Source organism: Phallusia mammillata, chromosome 1 (assembly GCF_965637545.1).
Source record: "Phallusia mammillata chromosome 1, kaPhaMamm4.hap1.1, whole genome shotgun sequence".
Classification (NCBI taxonomy): Eukaryota; Metazoa; Chordata; class Ascidiacea; order Phlebobranchia; family Ascidiidae; genus Phallusia; species Phallusia mammillata.
This window is the reverse complement of record NC_137252.1, coordinates 16996876-17019497: the sequence shown is the minus strand read 5'-3', so window position 1 is coordinate 17019497 and position 22622 is coordinate 16996876. Positions and strand designations below refer to the sequence as shown.

The 22622-nt window shown below is 36.8% G+C and overlaps 4 protein-coding genes across 4 annotated transcripts; 1 reads left to right on the top strand and 3 right to left on the bottom strand.

Annotated features, from left to right (window-relative positions):
* Positions 1–3594: 3594 nt before the first annotated feature.
* LOC145237280 (uncharacterized) lies at positions 3595–5390 on the bottom strand. Its single transcript, XM_080100086.1, has 4 exons — positions 5285–5390; positions 4444–4688; positions 4151–4278; positions 3595–3914 (listed from the first exon to the last, which is right to left on the bottom strand). Exons 1-4 carry the CDS (start codon positions 5375–5377, stop codon positions 3790–3792), a joined length of 591 nt encoding a protein of 196 aa, XP_079956212.1. The 5' UTR covers positions 5378–5390; the 3' UTR covers positions 3595–3789.
* Positions 5391–9243: 3853 nt separating this feature from the next.
* Positions 9244–10293, bottom strand: LOC145202965 (zinc finger MYM-type protein 1-like). The gene has a single exon (XM_080075828.1). It carries the CDS (start codon positions 10291–10293, stop codon positions 9244–9246), a length of 1050 nt encoding a protein of 349 aa, XP_079931954.1.
* A 906-nt stretch (positions 10294–11199) lies between these two features.
* LOC145212716 (mitochondrial basic amino acids transporter-like) lies at positions 11200–15895 on the top strand. The gene is made up of 7 exons (XM_080080954.1): positions 11200–11576; positions 11635–11678; positions 11751–11825; positions 12501–12737; positions 14950–15108; positions 15259–15476; positions 15533–15895. The coding sequence occupies exons 1-7, from the start codon at positions 11537–11539 to the stop codon at positions 15630–15632; spliced, it is 873 nt and encodes a 290-aa protein (XP_079937080.1). The 5' UTR covers positions 11200–11536; the 3' UTR covers positions 15633–15895.
* LOC145212708 (uncharacterized) lies at positions 15449–21242 on the bottom strand. Its single transcript, XM_080080944.1, has 6 exons — positions 20725–21242; positions 18741–18853; positions 18502–18614; positions 16959–17031; positions 16740–16898; positions 15449–16243 (listed from the first exon to the last, which is right to left on the bottom strand). The coding sequence occupies exons 1-6, from the start codon at positions 21131–21133 to the stop codon at positions 16019–16021; spliced, it is 1092 nt and encodes a 363-aa protein (XP_079937070.1). The 5' UTR covers positions 21134–21242; the 3' UTR covers positions 15449–16018.
* Positions 21243–22622: the final 1380 nt, after the last annotated feature.

Here is a 22622-nt window from a genome sequence, read left to right as displayed (position 1 = left end):
GGTTGTTTACCTTTAAAGAACCAGGGGACGTGTTAGCACTTTGGCTATCAGTAATAGAGGGACCTATACGTTTGATGTTGAGCATCGCCCTGGGAAAACAACATGGGAACGCAGACGGCTTCTCGCGACAAAGGTGTCACCTCAGCAAGTGTGTCGATTGCTCCATGTAGGAACATCCTGACAACCCAAATCAGTTCCAGTAGCCCCAGTGCTACGAGATTCTACGGTGGGTGACGGCAATTGGCTTGATGCGTTTTTAATGACCTGGTTTTCGTAACGACATTCGCCTTTGGTGTCGTTGGTGTCAAAACTGTACAAAGCGAAAATCCACTCATGGACGCCATCGTGGTAAACAGCAACAACAACCAGCACATTTTCCATCGGAGCGAATTGGCATTGATTTTTGTGGACCATTACCATGTACTGAGCGAGCTAACATGTACATATTAGTAGTCAATGATTACTTTACCAAGTGGACGAAGTCGTTTGCTTTACCTAATCAGCAAGCGGGAACTCATACATTGGATACCGACTTCTTTTGTCGGTTTGGGACTACGAAATATATTTACTCCGACCAGGGGCGTAACTTTGAGCCCAGACTCTTTTACGAAACGTGTTCTCTTCTAGAGATAAAGAAAACCCGAAACACACCATACCACCCGCAATCATCAGGATTGGAGGAACGGTTTAACCTAACGCTCCTGCGAATGTTTTCGGCCTTTATTAACGACCATCACAATGACTGGGACATCCATGTACCCTGTTCATGGATGGCTTACCGGTCGTCACAGCATGAATCGACTAGATTTACTCCGAATCACTTTATGTTGGGCCGTAACGTTCACGTGCCATTATACATTATGTCGAATACTGATCCCCATGTCTCCCAGTCGGCTTGTTACAGGCAGTAAGTGCAGCACATAAATTGTAGGCGGAGTTCCTTTAAAATGTCTAGGCTGCATTTAAAACAATCTGCCAAAGGTCAAAAGCGAGATTACGACCGAACTGTGTTGCCCTTTAGCTTTAACGTTGGGGATTGGGTGTGGTATTACTATACCCACCAATCGGTAAAAAAGCTCGGTCAAGGTTGGGTGAACCCATTTTTTGATTGTCAGTAAACTGTCTCTACTTTAGTATCGCAAACAACGGTCAATAGCAAAGTCGTTCATGTTGATCATTTACGTAAATACTTTGCTGGGCAATTACCGTTTAATGGCTTGTTGAAAATCGTGTTGCCATGTAGAGACATAATGATAAGTTATTACGAATTTTTTTTTACATTTTGACGATGGACACATATTTCTTAAATATATTTGATTTTCACGAAAGATGGCCGGAAAAAATGTTACAAACCAATCTTAGACATATTTCTTATTGCTTTACAAACGTTTTAATCCATTTAATATTATTTCCTATTCAATTTTGTTTTTGTATTTTAACAAGTTTTTGAATTAAAAAATAGTGCAGTGTTCCACAGACTCCAGTGCTTTTTTTGTTTGTTGATGCACTTCGCAAACGTTCTGTCACAAATGCATGCACTCTGACCGATACTTTTGTGACCACCTTTAAAAAAATAATAATGTTCAGAGCTTTAGATTTGGAACAAAATCATACATTATAAACTGTGTTCTAAAAAACGGACGTAGCTCAGTGGTGGCTAACATAGGGCTAAAGGCGACATATATATCGTCGAAACGTCGGTACAAAAATACAATTGCCAGAAAAACCCTAAAAGGTTCATATTATACCTGTCAGCAACAGCCCTCATATAAGGGATTAAATATCTTGTGCTAAAACTTGTGCGGTGAAATGATTTGGCGATTGCTTGAACAAAACCATATTGCCGGCAGTTGTTTTTTTGTGCATTAGAACGATGGAAGAAGGAGCAAAAGATCTCTTGACTGTTTACACGATGTGTCAGTTTATCACGCAATTTGACATACAGTGTGTCCACTAACTGTCGTTTTTGTGAATATAAGGAAGTCGTATCAGGAAACCGGAGTCGTACGGTGTAATACTCAATCAGCCTTTCTTTCAAGCATATGCCTATGGTGTTTGGTAATTAGACTACGCATTTCTATAGTGCAGTTATTTTTTGCAAAGTATCAAAAAGCGTATGGAAGCTTTAATATATCTACACTAAAATGGATTTTTTTATGTCTTGGTAATTCTTAATAGCGCGGGAGGGTACATTCGCCGTTTTTTAACATACCTTTAAAAAAGTCGTACAATTGGTGTTTTAACACAAAAAAGAACATTTCAATTTTGAGCGTTTAGGAAAAGTTATGGAAAAAACAAAACTTTCCAACCATCGATGTTAATACATAGTTTTATGTTTGTTGAATAAATTACCACAAACGGTCTTGCGTTGGCGGCAAGTGGTTTTGTACATGACGGACATAGACATTTCTAACGTCCATTTATTAACTTTGCGAGTCTGAGCAGCTTTTCGGTAGCAAAGATCGTGATTCTTGCAGCACCTGCGTATAATGCATAAACGTTAAAAATATCTAAATTTTGTTTGATGTATGGGTTAGTTTTCATTTTACAAACAGAAAAAGAAAGATTGCTTGCGTAAAAAACACAGTGTGTTAATGGTTCCGAACCAAATTTAACCTAGCAATCAACGCCTTTGCACAAAAAATGTTAGTCCATTCTACTTGCTTGTCAATGTTGTCTACAGTTCTTCCCTTGCCCCCAGCTCCACACCAACATCCGTATGCGGAATACTTGGCGGCAATCCACGCTGCATTGAACGCATTATATTTCTTACCGAGGTAACAGGCCATTGAATACCCCAAGTTGTACACGACAGGAATACTAATTGAGGTGTCTGACATGAGCCGTGATGAAAACATAATGGCTTGCTCGTTTGCTGCATGAAATCTTGCATTTTCATTTAGCAAATGAGGGACATTCTAAAATCAAAAGACTCAATTGTGATTGGGTGTTTAATGTTACCTTCACATTAACACCGTGTCCAAATGCTTATAGGCGGTGGTTGTAAACCATTTTGCCGTTGCTAAATTTCACATAAATGCGTTATGGGCACATTTCTAGTCTGCAATCAGGCCAAATCTTTTCGAATGCAAAAAATGTTTTTTATTGCACATTTTTTCCTACAAAATTGGCACGGACTCCCTAAAAACGTTTTGCGATTTTTTATGTTAGTTTTGCAAGAACGTACAGCAAAGGGTTTTCTGTGTAAAAAATAGTTTTTTCCCAATATAGTAAAAAACACTAACATCATCATACCTTGTTTCCAAATTCCATAGACAACTTTTCATCGTAATTCATTTGCCCGGATGCCTGCATCACACCGAAAATAAGACATAGAAACATCCAAAAATTCATTACGCTTTTATGGCCTGGTGGTTGCTACTTATAAGTATAAGCTTATAAGCGACTCCAATTAGTAATAATAACTATATATTGATGCGGTCTAATGAGGGCTTTTGTCGAAGCGGGGTTTGATTTCTTTCACAATCGGGGGTTTCCGCACCGTGCGGCGTGCATTGTCAGTTAGGTAATACAATAGCCCTTCCAACAAATTTCCTGACAAAACCGAAAACTCAAGATAGAACAAAAGAACAGTCATCTCAGCAAAAATATTTATTGTTTCACAAATACGGGCATATGTAAAAGCCTAAAACCGCACCTCTTGCAAAATAATGCCGTTTTCTTTTATTTTTTAACCACACACACACCTGTTCAAAATACAATACACAAAAATTGAGGTTTTTGTTGTGCTGTCGAACTTTGTGAGAAAATTTAGAAAGGAGCTCAAATTTAACATTGACTACTGGTGATAAAAAACCTTGTATTAAAAACTGTGTAGTAGCGGTTATTCCTTGCAAAGCAAGCACCCACTGTTTTGTCACACTCACACACATCTCTTCCGATTCCACTGCCAGCTAAAAACAAAACGAGTGTACATTAAATGTATGGAATATTTTAGAAGCGTACTTTCAGTTTTTATTTTAAGTTTGATGAATAGTCAATTTCGAGTTTGACAGTCTGTGCAATTAATAAAAAAAAATACTAAGGGATAAAGGGCTATGAAAATGCGAAAAGCTCGATAGTTGCCTGGTTGATGTACGTTTTTATGAGACTATACGACAGGGAAATAACTTAGTGACTAAATACTCACAACACGTCGTTGCACGATTATTGCAGGTTGTGGTGTATTCAGTGGATAGTTGCAAGTCGAAATTCCAGTTTTTGTGGCCATACTTTTGACCTGTTCGCCGGTAACACAAGTCGTGTGCTTTGCAGCAACTAAAAAAACGCATGGCATCACAGGCACGGAATTGAAATGGTGTTAAACTAATGTGTAACAATGCTATCAACTGTAATATTTTTTTATTCCAGTTGTAAACAAGCTCACTGATGTTTCGTCAGATTGCACAAATTGAACATAACTTCTCTGTGAAAATTTCTTACCTGTCAATGGGGTCAAGAACTTTTGTGGCCGCAGTGTTTCCCGAGTTCCATCCACACCAACATCCGTATGACGTGTAACGAGCACCGCTAGTCAAGATGTTTAAAAATGTGGTTTTCAGTCCTCTATAACATGCAATGGTAAAACCCAAATTGTAGTGTACGGCATTGGTTGAAACATCGGCCGAGGTTTCTTCAATGTTGAGGAGCTCGTCTTCAACCGCATTTTTAAAGATTCTCATATTCTCCTAACAGAACAGAAAACAACTTGGTCAACAAGTTAAAATGATAAGAAACAATACAGTTTAATAAATCAAAAATTTAGGAAGTTTGGTCTATTTTATAAAAATATTTATTCCGTAAATCAGCTATAAAACCAGGGTTGCCATCGACATGGACTTTAAAATAAGGACAACCCAAAAATTATATTTTCAAACGAAACGAAACAAGCGTTCCTAAACGTCTGTTCCAGCAACTTCTTGTTCGTAGAAAATACGTCGTGTATCTCGCGACAGCTTAGGTCTTGGTTTACTTACACTTATAGTTGTAGCAGAGATTTGACTTGCAATTGCTGAGAATAAGACTAAATAAGGACACAAGTCACAAACAAGGGCATTCTTTAGAAATAAAGACAATAAATTTTTCTAAGACCTTTAAAATCAGGACAAATCTTGGAAATAAGGACGGTATGGCAACCCTGGCTATAACCATAAAGACAAAATTAACACCATTTAGATTTTTAGAAAAACGAAAATTGTATCCATTTTGTCAATTAAGCTATAAGTTTATATTTTCGTTGTTGGTTCTGGCCCATGGTATTTTATATTTGTTTGAAATTACTTACGTCAAAAACTGTCTTGTCATCGTTGGAACTACGGTTGGCAAATACGCACCAGCCAAATGAAAGCACAATTACCAACTGAAGATAATTAAACATCGTTCTTTCTATCTGTAACATAACAATTATAGTTAATTAAAAGTTAGAGGAAATGTCTTATGCTTCTGAAACTAACGTGTTTATCAGCTTTAGCTTTTAAACCTATCTTCCTCATTGCAGTCATATTTGCTACATATACCATGTTGTACACGTTTTTTTTTCTTTTCGGCGTATGGCAGGAAATTTAATTAGGTCCGTTTTAATAAAGCGCATCCTTATCGCCACTTCAAACTGGTTTGCTGAGCCTACAATATGTTACAAGCAACATAGTAGCCTAAGTAAGCCTGTCAGGTATTTGCAAAATTGGATGAAAACAAGGACAACCCACAATCTGTTTTAAAATCCCACCAAACAAATATAGAAGGACGGCTTAGCACCATTCTACCATTGCACATACAAGCTATTCTGCAACATAAACATATTTATATTGGGTCCTATAGTAGCCAACGTTTTTCTTTGTTTGTTTCTGCAAGCAGTGATATACGTTTCCTGACCCGAACCAGCGGCTCTCAAACTGGGGTCCGTCACACGATTTCAAAGGGACCGCAAAAGCTGGTCTTGCGACTGTGTGTGAAAAAATAAGACAGATAAATGAGTCTTCTGTGACATGCTTTATTTTAAAGTAACAAAAAGAGGCGATTGATCGCGCATAATTTCATTGTGGTTTTGTTCTTTAGTTGTGACGTAATAAACTGCCTTCAAAACATTTCTAAAAATCTTACGAAACTACCGGTAATCTAATTTCAGTCTGCATTTTGTTGCGATTAATATCGAGTCGTTAACTACAAGTTTTGTTTCGCTTAGTTATTTTCTAGTTTCTTTGAAGTTTCATAAATATATGTTTAGCTTGGACCGCTTGGATTTTTGTGGTAGACTTGCATCTCAAGCAATGTTGAGGTTGAATGGGCTCCATTTTATGGATGGTGAGTTAAACCACTATATCCTTGGGTATTACTCCATTGAGGAAATCAACTTTAAATGCATTTTTAAGTATAACACCTGCTTTTAAAACAAGATAGTTTTTACCATTAGGCTTTTATTGTTTGTTTGTTTTTGCATCATTACAGGGGAGTTGCATAACTTTAAACTTTGTACGGGAGTAAGCAGGAAAAAACAAGAATATTAACAAACATGTCATACAAGCATTGAACGCCCTGACAGGCACAACCATAATTCGCTCACCTCACTGCAATGTAGCCAGTAGATATGGCAACACATTTAAAACTAGATCACCTAATATTCAAACACAGTAACAGAAAAAGGGCCGGTAATGTGTAAAATGTGTGCAAAGTATGGCAAAAAATGGAACACAACAGAGTGCAGCAAATGAAATCCAGTGCAACTAGTGAAGAAGAATTGGTAACAGTGGATGACCGAATTCATTAGGATATCTTGGTAGGCAGATTCAAATGTTTCTTATTTAATTTTGGAACAGTAATGTGTCATTTTCCATCTGCAGGATTTGGTTGAAAGTCAAAAACACTCACTAATGAGTGGCAAGCCTCATTTTTTAAAAATGCAATGTAAAAATGCTTCAAAGACCATTAATCGGAGACGGTACCACCCTGATGTGGTTCATTGGGCAATTGAGTTGTTTGCTAGAGCTTCAGCAGCATATAATCATCTCAGAACCAGTGGTGTTCTTATATTGCCATCATCACGTACTTTACAGTGGTACAGGTATAAGTTGCAATTTTACACATAATTTTTTGAACTGACATATCATCACACAATCCTAAAAAACACTGTATGGTAGATTGTTAAAAATATTGGCTCTGGTGCATATGGTATCAACCAATTGGCAGCCAATGCTCTGTGGATGCAAAGTTAGTTAACAGCAGCAATTTATGCACTTTTTCATGTTTTTTTTAAATTTATTATTTTCATGTAGTCAAGAAAATTGGTATTCTAGGAAGGCCACTTAGTTGGATTTATTGACTACGGGGCCAGAAATGCAGACACCATAATGGCAACCCATATATGTAGCAAGGTGGTAGACATAATGCAAAACGAATTCAAAGTCCAAACTTGCTACATAAATAAGGTTAATTGCCATTTTTTATGATATTATTAAGAAAATTCCAAAAACTAAAACATTTTTATCAAACTAAACGTCGCAGCTCAAAAAACTATCGACAAGACGACAAAATATGTGTATGTTCTTACATAGCTAGGCGTAGAGTTTTACCAAGTACCGGGGGTGCGACCTTATCCTAACTGTGACGTCACAGCGGTGACGTCACAGTTCCGACGCGATACGCTGCAGTGCATGCAGCTGCCTGTTAAAATTATAAGTGTGCTTTTAGGTAATTTAGAGGTAATTTTACCATATTGGTTTATCTACTTATGTTTGTAGGATCTGTCCAGCTAAACTGTTACGCACCGATTATCGTCTTCAAGTAGTAATGTAGGTCACATGCACCTAAAACGTACAAGTCTTATTCTGTAATGACATGCGGCATTGCAGACACAATCAAATAAGTTGTGTTATAAATATACTAACACCTCAACTTTTCACATAAAACACAAAGGTTTTTAGCTTGATATGTTTATGTCGTTAAGATTTGCGCACATACGTTTAAAACCAAAGAGCGCTGAACATAACTAACGAAAATCTGCGTATTAAAATACAATAAGACCAAAAACCCGCAAAGAAACAAAAAAAAAGAAGTAACCGCAAACAAATAACTACAACATAACAGAAATCGTGGCACGAACTTAACAGCAAAACGTATTTTTGCGAACAGCGGTTTTTGCTACAAATTCGGTGATCAGTTTTTCTCGATCCAGAAGGTCTACTTCTTCCTTGTGCACGTTTAGCACACACATGTGATTTAGCCTTTGTTGCGTCATCGTTGATCTGAGATAAGTTTTGACCCTCCGAAGTGTGCTAAACGAACGTTCAGCTTCACAGGATGTGCACGGCAAAGACAAGTAGAGTCTAATTAAGATCGTGATGTTTGGCAGCATAATTTGAAGTGTGTCGTTCTCACGAAATATGCTGCAGATTTTTTCTGGGGTTATTTCCGTGATGTTTTTGCTTTGCAAGAACGCCTTTAAGTTTCCAGTTTCCGGAATATATTGTGAAGCATCAATGTCCGGGAATTTATTTAAAATTTGTTGTTCTGTCAAACCAGAGTTGCAGGTAACCATGCGTTCCAAATAAGCGGCATCGGAAAGTGCCCCTATTGTGAATCTCTCCTTTAAACTAGTCACTGCGGCTGAATAAGTATGGATGTAAATTTGCGGAAAATAAATATCGACATCAGATTCAGACGAAATTCGGCTGCTTGGAATGGTTGGTAGTTGCAATTTAAGTGAAGCTGCTTCTTGTTGAATGGAGTGAAAAAAACTTCTTGCCTCAGAAATATTAGATTTTGTGGTCAAAGTATCAACTGTATTTTCTATTAATATTTTACACCTTCCCACTGTCATACCGCGACTTTGAACTTGTACATGCACTGGGTTGATGACGCAAAGCAATTCCTGAAAAAGGCGGAGCATAAAATAGGTGGTGAAATTTTCCAATGATCCTAAGTATGACCGACATTTTCCGCGTGCCACACGATCATTTTCATCGGTAGATTTTTCTTCCAACCAATTTAATATGTCTTCATAACTGGCAATGAACGCATTTAAAGCTGGAAGCCTAAGCACCCATCTGGTTGGACAAAGTGGCCGAAGAGTTTGGTTTTCCGTGGAAATTTTAGAAAAATCTGAGAAGCGTTTTGGAGAACCCTTGATGAAGTTAACCACACAGGACAGAACTTCAAGTGCTGTAACTGCGTGGTGATTTTGGCTGAAGCACTCCTGAACAACTAAATTAATTTGGTGTCCAGCGCAATACACATATGTTGCCAAGGGATTTATTTCTGTGAATCTTTTCCGCTTATATGGCCTCTCATATTAGCTGCGCCATCATAAGACTGTCCTCTGCACATCTGTATGTCTATGTTTAAAGACAACAACGCTTGCTGTATGGTGTTAAAAATGTTCAAAGCCGTAGTTGTCTCCACCGAGTAAAAGCCGATGAAATCTTCGTGCACTAAGAGCGAATCATCAACGTGACGTAAACAAATCGATAACTGTTCTTTTCTGCTAATGTCGGCAGTCTCATCAGCAATAACACTGTACCATTTCGATTTATGAATTTTTTTCACCAAATTTCGCAAAATTTCGTGACAACTTTGGTTTAAAATTTCATTCTGAATTTCCGGTCCAATCCACTTAAACTTACTCGGCCTGTTAATCCATCCCTTAATTTCCTGGTTATACTTAGAACAACATTTTAACAGCTGTTTAAAATTTGATTCTTCTTCAGTGTGCCCTCTCAGTGATTGACCTTGTCTTGCCAAGTACAAAACCGCATCAAATATTGCTTTTAATCCTCGTCTATTCTCCTCTTTCGATTTTACAGATTTGCGACAAATGGTATTAATCATGTCCTGGCTTCCGTCTTCATTTAATTTAACACTGAGGCATTCGTTGTGATGGCTGCTCTCATTATGCTTCTGTATAGCGTACATTCCTTTTCGCCACGAATTGAAACCCTCGATCCACTTTTTTCCCTGGCCGTCTAAAATATTTTTAACCTCTGGCATTACGCGGTTATTTGCAAGAGCCCACGAACACACGCTACATGTCATTGCATCTTTTTCAGGATCATATTGGACCCATGTAAATTCTTTAGACCATTTTTCTTGAAACTTTCGGCCACCGGTTGATTCCTTTACGTAACCGCGGGCGGCGTCAGTGGTCATGGGCTGTGTGAGCAGAGTCGTAGAAACAATAGAAGAACTTTCGGCTGTTTCTGCATCAGGCTGACTTGTATCTGCCCTTTTCTCATCTTCCCCTGACTTTTGTTTTTTCTTTAAAAACATATCAATGCTAGCCTGACCTTTGCTTCCTCTCTTCATTGCGTTGGTTGTATCGTAATTTGAGTAAGAAAATTGCACCTCTACCCTTGCTAAATTACATCTGACTTGCGTTCTACTGATGTCATTGTTGTAACAAACGCCCATTTACGTCGAGACAAACGAATTATTGCGTTGAAACGGTCGTTTATTGGATCAATGACAGAACGACAAAAGCCTTTGCTTTTGCAACAGAAACGCGTATAAACCGACTTAGCGGCACTTTAGCAATTATGTAGCTATACTTTGATAAAGGCCGGGGGTGCGCCGCACCCCCGTACTCTACGCCAGTGTGTTCTTACCAATGCACACGAAATGTGTACTTGTTCATTCGAGCGTGCAACGTCTGAAGGAAGGCAAAACCAATATATTCGCGTTCGTGGTAATTAAATTAGATTTATTAAAATAAAAATGTTTAAAAAATACATCAACAAAACATAACTACACATTAAAAGTTACATCTTGTTCTATGTAGTAATTAACCCGAGAGATTTTTTTTAATATTTAGTCGGCAGACGAGTTGCGCATCTAGTGAATTAAGTTATCTATGGTACAAGTACAAGCATCCACAATGGATATTTGAAGACAAAAGGGTATTGTTGCGTCAATAGAAATGCCAGGACGATATTTCCGGCACCTTACATGCCGTAAGAGCTTGGCGCCACTAGAGGCAAGAAATCGTGGGCAAATCATGAACGACATGGAGGTCAACATTATGCTTATACTCGTGGGCATTAAATGACTAAACTATGCTTTTTCTACAATTATGTGGTTTAAATTTCGAAGAATTCAAAGATAATGCTCAGTAAAATGCTGCACCTTTTGTATGTCACGCATGGACAGTCATAGCTGTTTACAAATTTTCCACTCACCTTCGTGGTTTTGAGTTTCGACTTTCGAATTCGATGCGGTGACAATTGGACAGCTGTACGAATTGTGTTTTTGTTGTTGGTGTGGCTATTGGCTGTTGTGTTTCCAAAGAAGTGCAAAACATTTGCTTGGCATAAAATCATCCGCATTTAACATTAGTTTAACTTACCATGTCGACAATTTGGGTGGAACGTGAAACCGTGGAACCAATGACAACTAAATTTCCACATTTGTACAGTAATAATTTAAATATGTCTTTTAAGGTTTTTCTTGTGTTATTGTAATTTACTTCGTTGATTGTAATCATGGATTAGTAAAAATGAGGAACAACAATAAATGTTAATTTTTTGTTGATCATGTCTTGCCACAACTAAAAATGGTGCAATACATTGAATTCCTCTCTGGGTGCCTTGGCGGTAAGCAGAATTACGTCAAACTAATGTTTGTACTTCAAGTAACTTAACAAATTTTTAGGTGTGGCTGGAGTACTGGTTGGGCAACCGTTTGACACTATCAAAGTAAGATTTATCTGCAAAATGACACAGCAATGGAAGAAATGATTGTTACACAACAGATACTGTACATTTTAGGTTCGGCTTCAAACTCAGCCTGGGAAATACAGAGGAATATGGAATTGCTTTACAACTATTGTTAAACAAGAAACTGTAAGTAATAGCCACCAACATTTGCCAAATTAAAACTGCAATATAATGGGTGGTAATAAACATGTGTAATTTATTCTCTATGATACTATTGGAATTTTTGGCAGTTTTCAAGATTGTTTACATTAAATTTATTAAAGAAGTGTTGCACTTTTAAATTTTGTGGAAACAATTATACCCAATACAAACAGTGCATCACATTTATTCGTTGGTGCCCAATACTTAAATTGTCCACCACTTTTGGTTTGTCAGCCCTGCACAGTTTATAAAAACCATTAAAACGCAGTTTCTATTTTCTGCACTTCCCACTTGAAAGCTTGGTGATTTGAAAACACCCCTTATTAGAGAAAAATAGATAATGTTTGAGCTGTTGCAATGACTACAGTTTATCAATGTTGGTTTTATGTTTGAAGTTATTAATTTTAAGAAAACATTTGACCTTAATGTTCTAGTTGTATTTAATTCTGCTGTCTCAAACTATTAATGTAATTCTCAATGCTGTGCCCCTTGAACTAAATGCAAGTGTCCCCAAAAGGGTTCTGGTTTTGAAAGTCTCTGTAGGTAAAAGCGAGGTCGGGGTTTTCTTTTTACTTCCTAACTAAAACTCCACACAAACCGAATTGCTGGAAATGGGTGTTTCAGATTGAAAATGTTATACCTTTGTATGTTATACTACAGGTTCATGGTCTTTTCAAAGGAATGTCTTCACCACTGTTGGGATTAAGTTTAATAAACGCCATTGTTTTTGGTGTACAAGCCCAAACAATTGCTGCCTTTGGAAGAGAAACTACATTCACTCATTTTGCAAGTGGAGCATTTGCAGGTGCTGTTCAGAGTGTCATTTGTTCCCCAATGGAACTTGCCAAAACAAAAATGCAGGTGCAAGGTATTGGGACCAAGGTTGTCAAAGACAAGGTTTGTTATAGTTACCATTGCTTTTGTGGGTATGTTGCCTTCATAAAAACATTTGGGACAAAACATGCCTTTTTGTATTGCCATTGGTAACACACAGTAAAATTGTAAACTTAAAATTTATTGAAACTTGTCACCTCATTCAGCAATTATGAATTGTCAAAATGTTTAAAGTAAAGGCTCATGTTTCATACCTGGCCCAGTAGCACACAAAATTAGTTTAGCTTTAAAGATTTCAAACAGTTGACCTAAATAGCAGCAAAGGTGTGAATCTTTGTTACTATTCATTCATACCTAAGGGCACACGCAATGTTAAACATTTCCAACAAATTTACACACACAAAAATTATAGCTAAACCAAGTTTTCTTCCTCAAAATATACCGAAATGTAAATTTAATTAGTGAACTCTTCATAATTGAAACATAAAATTTATTGTGATCTCTGAAATCTTTTTTGATTGCAACATTCTTGACAAAATGCATCAAGTAAAATATATATACATAATGGTCATCATTATGGGTCCCCTTCCCTGAAGGGGACACATCTTGTTATGGATCCCCTTTTTTTTCTTTTTTCTCTGGTGAAGTTTGTCCATGCACTTTTGGCATGAAATCTTTGTTGAATTTGGATGAAACTTTCACAGATGGTAGATATAGTTATGCAGATGTGCCCCCTGCTTCGTTTGACGTGATAACCCCAGTACTTACCCCGCTAGACCCCAAAGTGTAAAACGTTTTTGTATGTTGCTGCGCACCACAAACGAAATATTTCTGTGGTGTAATGGTATAATAAAGGCACCAGTACATATGCTACTTGTGTTTGTGTATTACTTGCTGGAGGTTTTTGCACATGCCAGTCAGAGGGGTGTTAACCGTGTTATGACGTCAGAAGTGTTGACGAATGTTGCTAATAACACCTCTAGTGGTTAAAATTTTAAACATTGTCTGAATTGGATAAAATTTTACATGACTGTTGATTGGGTCATTGTGATTTCATATTTCATACTTTTGGGTGTTGAACCCTATCAACTACCCCACTAACCCCTAAAATGGGTGAGTTTTTTAAACGGTGTCAGAATTAGATGAAATTTTCACAGCTTGTATAATTTGTCATATTTAGGTGTCAGTTGTTGTGTTTAACCCTGTAGCCCCAATATTTACCCCTCTAGCCCCCTAAAAGGGTGAGTTTGTTAAACATTGTCCGAATTGGATGAAATTTGGACAGCTTATAGAGTGTGCTACTTATAGTTGTTGTATGTTATGTTCAACTTTGTCGCCCCAACATTTACCCCACTAGCCCCCCAAATTGGGTCAATTTTTAAACAATGTCAGAATTGAATGAAATTTGGACAGCTTGTAGAGTGTGCATTTATAGGTGTAGAATGTCGTGTTTTGCCCTGTTGCCCCAGCATTTACCCCACTAACCCCCCAAAATGGGTAAATTTTTCAAACTATGTCTGAATTAAATGAAATTTGGACAGCTTGTACAATGCACCATTTATAGGTGTTGATTCTTGTGTTCAACCCTGTAGCTCTATCATTTACTCCACTAGCCCCCAACAGTCATGTGCAATTCGCGCTGATTTGTGTTATAGGAGCTGATTGTTGTGTTTTAGCATCTTTTCTCACTATTTAACACTTTTTTTCTCAGACAGACCATGAAATAGAAAAACCTTCAAAAATGTATAAATGGACTAAATTTGAATAGTTTGTACTCCATGAAGCATATTTATTTATGCACAGTACCGACCACTGTGTTTTACCTTACAACACCCGACTTTCTCATGGTTATCTTTTGAAATGTATTATTTACAACTTTGCATGTGTGGGGGGACCCATGAGTTTTTGCTTGCAGAAACAACCAAGGTTATAAAAGACAATGGATGATATGGGACCCAATATAAAATAAGTGTAGAAAATATGTGTTATAGTGTATATGCAAGGGCAATATGTGCTAAGCCACCCTTCTAGTTTAAGACCTGATCACCATCATTGCTTAATTTTTTACCAAATATAAGCAATAAGATACTTTACCTGTTTATGTATGTACACATGGCAGTGTGTTTCATTTTGGTCCATCATTACCAAATAGTTCTTTGTTGTGTCAAATGAGGGAATGACTTAAACCGGCTAAGCAACTAAGCGTTACCCTAAAATTTCCAAATATTTTTGTTGTTAACTTAATTTAGCAAAACGAAGCAATTCTCTTCTGTAGGTTGTGTACTCTAGTTCTGTTGATGTACTGCGCAAGACTTTCAGGGCAGAAGGCCTAAAAGGGTGCTATAGAGGCATGTTAATCACCCTGATACGGGAAACACCTGCATTTGGATCTTACTTCGCATCATACGATATTTTGACTTCTGTGGTTTTTAAGGTAATTTTGTTCTTAGCTTGGTGGAAAAAAATGTAGTGATTATAATGTGAATAAAAACCCTCCTACTAAATCAGTTTAAAAGTACAAAAACACACCTTTGGGGCCAATTTTATACATTTAAAATGCATGTTACAGTCGTAAATGTTTTAGTTTGAAACTTCACAAATGTACAAAAAAGAAGGGATTATGAAAATGTTGACGGCCGGAGGCCTTTCTGGAATGGTGTCATGGGCTATCACATATCCTGCTGATGTTATAAAGTCCAGAATACAAGCGGATGGTACTGGTGGCAGACCATACAAATACTCTGGTATCATGGACTGTGCTAGACAAATGCAAAAAAAGGAAGGTTCAGGTGTATTTTTCAGGTATAAACACATTGGTAAAAATTTTAAAACTTTTATTTAATATTCTGTATTTTCAGGGGAATAACATCCACTTTACTGCGTGCATTTCCTGTTAATGCTGCAACTTTTACGGTTGTACACCTATGCACACAGTATTTTGTTTCACACCACAATTAGGTAAAGCCAACAGTGTTGCAAATTTCCAAAGGCTATGTTCGCATCTTTACAGGACACAAGCTAGGTGCGATCTACACAAGTGCATTTATTACACAATTGATATTTTTACCTAATATTTTTCTCGTAACTTGTTACCTCCAGCCTTGGTAGCTTGTTACCTCTAGTTTTATTGTGTTCACTGTTTTAGGCCAAGTATGTACACGTTTTGATTGTAGCATTATGGTTTTATCTTTGTACTTTTAATAAATCCTTTTATGATTGCACTGTTTGGCTTGTCAAATGCTTTCAGCCAGTTCAACATTGCAAGGGTTTTATCTCCTCATATGTGCAAGTAATAAAAGTAAAAAAGGCAACCTAAAAAATTTGTACATGAGATTGCGAACAGTTTAAGACCAGCAAGGTGGCGGTGAAGTTGCGGATGATGAACTTGATGAGTTTTTCCTTGCTTTCGCATGCGTTAAAATGTGCGATTTTAAATTGGTTGATTGAGCAAATTTCTTGTCGCAATTCCCAAATGGGCAGGCATAAGGTCTGTCGCCAGTATGAATGCGCATGTGGGTGCGAAGGTTGAAATCCAAAGAAAATCTTTTTCCACAACTGTCAAATGGGCACTGCCAAAATAAAAGCCAGTTCAGAAACAAGTAGCTAATATGTTTAGTGATTAACTCAGTATAATAAGCAGCCTAGATTTTTCGCAGTTCAAGCATTTGTTGACATGTAGGGAATTTAAAAGTAAAAACATTTAATCAGTCGGTGTATGTTATTGTTTCACTAAACAAATGCATTTCGCTTTTATACCATTGTCAGTGTCTGAAAAACAAAAATATGTAACTGTGGATAAAACCAGTAATAACTGCAAAAATACACACAGGCACAGACTGACAATGCTTACAAAAGTAAAATGCATTTGTTTTGTGAAACAATTGAATTGATTCAGTGTTTTTACTTTGAAATTTTCTCCAGTCATGATTTTATGACCCTGAATTGTCCAAGTCCAAGATTTACTATGTATTGTTGCCTTGCAATCAGTCCTGTGTCAACTTCACCACTTAATAAGTCAGATTGCTGTCCATCATTTATTTACTGCAGTATGTTGCAACAGTTCACCTGAAATGGTTTTTCCCCAGTATGGACCAGCATATGACGTTTGAGCTTTGAGCTTTCCACAAATGCTTTTCCACATTCAGCACAAACATGCACCCGTGGGCCATGTGTATGTAGATGCTTGCGCATTGCTGCATTGTCTCGAAACATCTTATTGCAACCCTACAAACAATTGATCCAACATTCAATATTACATAATATAGACAAAATCAAACAACTTACATCATGGGGACATGCCACTGTTCGCTGTACATCTTCATTTTTTAATCTTTTCCCCTTACTTTTTGAATTGGATCTGTTTAAAGCAAAACAGGAGTCAAGCAAATTTTACAAAATTGAACTTTCAAGTAGCATGCTTTGGTAAAGGGCGCAAGTATGAAGCAGCATGTGTGTCTTGTGTTGAGTTTTGCATCTAATATTTTACTAGCAGGGTTCCTGCGGGTATGGAAAACCTGGAAAAGTTACCGATTTTGAATTTGCATTTTTAAGACCTGGAAAAGTTTTGAAAAAAGCCAACTTTTGGAAAATTATGGAATTTGGCGCCTGTTTTACCCTGAAAACGCCAGATAGAGATAGGAATTTCAAATTATGTAACTATGTGTATTTAATGGTGAAAATAACGGCCCAAATAGACGTAAAAAGCGACATGCTTTATTGTTCAAACATTTCGGCAAATGCTCATGCCATCATCAGTGATATGAAGGCCACATCAATTGCACCCATTTATATACACTTTAGTCGCATAAAAGAATGATAAAAAGGTGCGAAACAAGCGTCCCATAAAAACGATAGATAAAAAAGGTGCGCAGAAGCGAGGTGTAAGCCACCTGCGAGTGTGCGTCTGACCAAACAGGTGCAGAGCAACTACGACATACAATATATTTACAAACAAAGAAACAATAGTAGGACAGCACGTCACATCAAAAATACGCAACAAGTTAATTAGGTATTAAACAAATACAGAGGAACCGACTTAGAATCAACGTTTAATTCCGGTTTATAGCCGGAAGTGCTTGGGACAGCCAGGGACCGCTATCGACTAATGTTACTGGAATCAATTTTCATTCAACGCTATAAACCGGAATTAAACGTTGATTCTAAGTCGGTTCCTCTGTATTTGTTTAATACCTAATTAACTTGTTGCGTATTTTTGATGTGACGTGCTGTCCTACTATTGTTTCTTTGTTTGTAAATATATTGTATGTCGTAGTTGCTCTGCACCTGTTTGGTCAGACGCACACTCGCAGGTGGCTTACACCTCGCTTCTGCACACCTTTTTTATCTATCGTTTTTATGCGACGCTTGTTTCGCACCTTTTTATCATTCTTTTATGCGACTAAAGTGTATATAAATGGGTGCAATTGATGTGGCCTTCATATCACTGATGATGGCATGAGCATTTGCCGAAACGTTTGAACAATAAAGCATGTCGCTTTTTACGTCTATTTGGGCCGTTATTTTCACCATTAAACTTATGAACAGATCCGTATATATGCGTATTTGTTGCAAGTATGGTAATATGGCTGCATCTACCAATGCCTCTATACTAGTTTTACTGGGAATTGGTCGATTTTTTTGCATAAGGTTATGGAAATTTGGATTTTTTTTTCTTGAAAAGTTTTGGAAAAGTCATGAAATTTATAAACGAAAATTGTGTGGGAACCCTGTACTAGGTATATATATGTTTTTCTTCCATTCGGAGCCAATCAGTTGTTATAGAATTTGCACACAACAAAGCCTTAATTATTAAAAAAGGTGAGTTTACACTGGCGCTTTGGAACTTGGCCCAGATCCAGTGTGTTCCGAAGATGAAACCTCGATGTTATTTGAAGCTGTTCTCATATATTCATACTCTTCACCTTGTCTGTTGTCAGCAATCTTAATAATACAGAATAATGCTAAGACAACAATCCAGAGCCTTGCACATCATTTGATGCAAAAAGATTATGTTTCATTGCACGCATTCAAGTTATAATAATTTTTTTCACGTTGCTGCAATCTCACCTGGTGACCAAGTGATGAAGAGCTCTCTTCTGCTGATGTAACTGCAGGTAAGTTTGCCAAAGCAGCATACTCATCATTAAGATCTTCATTTTCTAACCTTCTTTGATCTTCAGCTTGAACACAAATGTATAAAAAGTTTCATAAATATAATTATGGCAGTTTGAATCCAACATATACAATACATTCACTTCACTCCAAAATGACCTGTAAAAATTTGGGATCAAGTTTATGATCTAAGACTGGGGATTTTTTCACCTAACTTACAGGGTAAAAGGTAAATTATTCCGATATTATCCAGCTTTATCTGTTGGACAACTAAAAATCTAAGATTGTACAACATATTAACCAAACATATTTCTTTGACAACAATAACACACTAAACGAACACCTGCAAAGTATATGCATTGCATGTAGGGATGTTCAAAGTAGAATAACGAATCCTTTGGATTCGAATCCATTTTTGCCGTTTATATCGGGTAATTGGAACCGATATAAATGTGTGCTCTCGTCGTTGGCAAAAATGTAAACACATGTGTTACGCTTTTACGTCGACGCCCGGTCATTGTACCAGTTTCAAAGACGGCAAGTGCATCGTCGCCGTCAAGCCAGTGAGCGCTATACAACGTTATAACGCCAAGTCACGAGTCGCTATAACAACGCCATAACGACGGTTGTGCGTTGGAGGCATAATTAACGATTAGCGCACTTGTTACGCATCTGATCACGTGGTTATGCTTATGCCATTAAATGACATACCGGCGACTTTTTGCAACGTCTTACCAGCATCTAATTGTTTCCAACTTTTTTTCCGACACGACAAAAACTTAACGGTCATGGCGTTAGGCAGCGATTGGAAGCATGGGATTGTCTGTTAATATCGCAAAAACAGTGATGGAATCCCATAACATATGACGTTTGCATCATTTTTTAACCCCATACAAACATAACAATGCAGTTAGTACACGCTGCAAAGTTCACATTTTGTGTTGCAAAATCGGTAGTTTAATTGGAATTTAAAATCACCCAATGTCCCAGCTTTACATCACCCAATGTTTTAACTTTGCTAGGGTGCCTGTTTTTGCAGTTGTTTTAGGTTAACAAACGTTATATATTAGTACACTAGGGAGTCTATGTCAGTCCTCTACCATCAACAAATCAAATTACCACAGCATGCTTACAGCATAGTTACTTCTACTGAAGGCAATAAAAATCACTGAATAAAATTGTTATAATTATTTTTTAACCTTATGCTAATTTGTCTGGGTTAGTGGATTTTGGGTCATTTATTTTCAATGCAGTTGTGCAAAGTTTTTCCCCAGTGTTTTTCTTTGTTTTGGTTGGTTCTTTTTTACATTATAAATGAAAAATATGTTTTATAATGTATTAAACTGGTCTACTTTAGTTGTTGTCAAGATTAATGATTGCTCAGTCAAAAATAATATAAGAATTGGATTCGATATTCTAGATTCGCATCAATTATTCTAGAATACCCAATTATTCTACTTTGAACATCCCTAATTGCATGTGTGATAGTTATGAGGATTTTTCATAAGGCAGCGTAATATGCCTAACATGTGGCTGTTTGTTGATGATTGGTAAAAACAAAGGACTAGTTTTTAAACATACATTTTGTTGGAGGAAAAATGAAAATTCCCTACGTTGAAATCTGGTTGTTAATTGTACAACCAACATTTTATTGTAAACAAAATATACACCTTATTATTTTTCAATACATATATTTGTACCTCTGTATTTACATACAGATGATTCTGGTTAAACAGGTACGCCATTATGCAATCTAGTTTATGTGATTTCCTGGAATACTCATATTCAAACATCCAAATCATAATAAACAGTGCCTGTTGTTTGAAAATTTTAATTCCTTTAAAACTAGATGAATGTGATTAACCATTATGCGAATAACCAGCATCATCTGTTAAACTTTTCACATGTAATCTGGTAATAATGTTTAAATTAAATGTACCTGATGCCCACATGGTTACAGAAAATTCTCCTTCTAGTGTTTTAATTTGAACTTGTTTTTGTTCCCACTTTTTAGCAGCCTTTTTGTCCACACCCATCTTTTTGTTCTTCTTTATTTTTCGCCGCTTTCCACCACTTGCATTAATGTCTTTGTTAGTAGAATTATGTGGCATCGGCACAAGAATTTCACTGGATCCAATCAAACCTGGTCCAGTGATTTCAGCATCTTCAATCACTTCCTCAGCAGGTTGAACAATTACGCTTTCATCTAATCCAGGTGTATCTTGACTAACCTGATGCAATGCAATCAGTGATTGTCCTTCCAAGCCCTCTTCTGCATCATCATTTAAAACTGCATTTTCTGACATCATTGGGTTGGTTTTAAAGCTGTCATCCCCACAACTGTTCATGGTATTGCATTATACAAAAACTTTTAGTTACAAACTACACATTTCAGCTGCGGTTAAGCATAATTGTTTATGGGTATGCTGTTTCACATAGGCTGTAAGTAATAGACAGATGATTTAGTGGGAAAGTGACAAAATAATTACTGATTTTACTGAAGTATAGAATTAAGACAATACTATGTATGTAACGAAATGTTTTAAGAAGACATAATAATGTACATATCAAAGTAAAAAATATACCTAAAGTCAATAGCCCAATAGCATATTTAAAACAGGCACCCACTAAAGCCATGACACGAAAACGGTGATCAAGGGTGTCAATTTAAATTTATGTTTGATGTATTGAGTAAATATTCACGAATATCTTTTTTTTTAAGCCGCAACACATATTCAGATACATTTAAAATAATTTATTTGACAATAAAAACAACCACCTTTATGTAACGGAAATCAATTTAACGGGAAACTTTTTTAAACGAAGTTTTGACATCAACTTCATTTAGCCGATAAATCTAAAAACGTTTGAAACACCTTCATTTGGTCATCTTATTTTATTTTGTTACTGTTAAAACTAGAGACTCGCTTGCTTATGTACGATATGAATCGTTTAAATTCAAGAAACACACGCATTTAACAATTATTGGCTGCGAAGTACGTGCTGCACGCCGTATGGCACGAGTCAACAAAAACCCGCGACCCGGTGGCATATTTCCAAAATGTAATCTATTTCGCATATGGGGCTTTTTTAACCAATCACAGGTATCGTTTTCACCGCCGCTTCGTCAGTCCAAACCAATCAGAGAACACTTTGCTTTTGACCAATCACAGGACACGATGCGTGACAACCATGCAATCAACTTATTTTAAATTTTAAGTTCCGTTTCGCAGGTGTAGCTTGTTTTCATTAGCATTGCTTAGAGTTATGCCAGTTTAAGCATATGTATGTAGTTTTAATGGTAATAGCATTGTTTAGAGTAATACCAGTGTAAGCGTACTATGCATGTAGTTTTATTATAGTAATGGTAATTAAATTTAAAAAAACTGAACTTGAGTTGTTGTGTAGGCAAAACCATAGACCTAGTTGCAGCTAAAACTCAAAAAATAGAAGCACAACATTTCGTAGAAGCACTTGTTTGGTAGTAACAAAAGAAAGAACCGAAATGTTTTTTGGAGGAAAAAAACTTCAGCAGAAGAATAGTCAAATTGGCTTGGATATAGTGGACAGTCTTTCTGCAGATGTGAAATATCACATGTGAAATCTCTAAAACAAGCTGGAATTCCAAGTTGTCTTTGTACCAGCAAAAAATTATCCAAATTTGACCTTGAATTTTTGTCAAAAAATTGGTTTGGTCAACCAATCTGACGACTGGGGGTTGGTCCAAATTTTGACCGTGTATCAAGCCAAATTGGGGTTGCTATGTCAATGAAATTACCCAAAATTTGAGCCCTAATTTATACCGATTTAATTTCCAATGAATGTGTATCAAACATT

Excerpts from the sequence above, each read along its gene's own strand:
- LOC145237280 (XM_080100086.1), bottom strand. The coding sequence starts at position 5,377 with ATGTTTAATTATCTTCAGTTGGTAATTGTGCTTTCATTTGGCTGGTGC. Across the intron at positions 4,279-4,443 it reads GTTCTTGACCCCATTGACAG|TTGCTGCAAAGCACACGACT; the intron begins GTAAGAAATTTT and ends GCGTTTTTTTAG. Across the intron at positions 3,915-4,150 it reads TAATCGTGCAACGACGTGTT|CTGGCAGTGGAATCGGAAGA; the intron begins GTGAGTATTTAG and ends TTTTGTTTTTAG.
- LOC145202965 (XM_080075828.1), bottom strand. The coding sequence starts at position 10,293 with ATGAAGAGAGGAAGCAAAGGTCAGGCTAGCATTGATATGTTTTTAAAG.
- LOC145212716 (XM_080080954.1), top strand. The coding sequence starts at position 11,537 with ATGGTGCAATACATTGAATTCCTCTCTGGGTGCCTTGGCG. Across the intron at positions 11,679-11,750 it reads AACCGTTTGACACTATCAAA|GTTCGGCTTCAAACTCAGCC; the intron begins GTAAGATTTATC and ends TGTACATTTTAG. Across the intron at positions 15,109-15,258 it reads TGACTTCTGTGGTTTTTAAG|TTTGAAACTTCACAAATGTA; the intron begins GTAATTTTGTTC and ends TAAATGTTTTAG.
- LOC145212708 (XM_080080944.1), bottom strand. The coding sequence starts at position 21,133 with ATGAACAGTTGTGGGGATGACAGCTTTAAAACCAACCCAATGATGTCA. Across the intron at positions 18,854-20,724 it reads TGTAACCATGTGGGCATCAG|CTGAAGATCAAAGAAGGTTA; the intron begins GTACATTTAATT and ends TTTGTGTTCAAG. Across the intron at positions 17,032-18,501 it reads CCAAGTTCCAAAGCGCCAGT|ATCCAATTCAAAAAGTAAGG; the intron begins GTAAACTCACCT and ends TGCTTTAAACAG.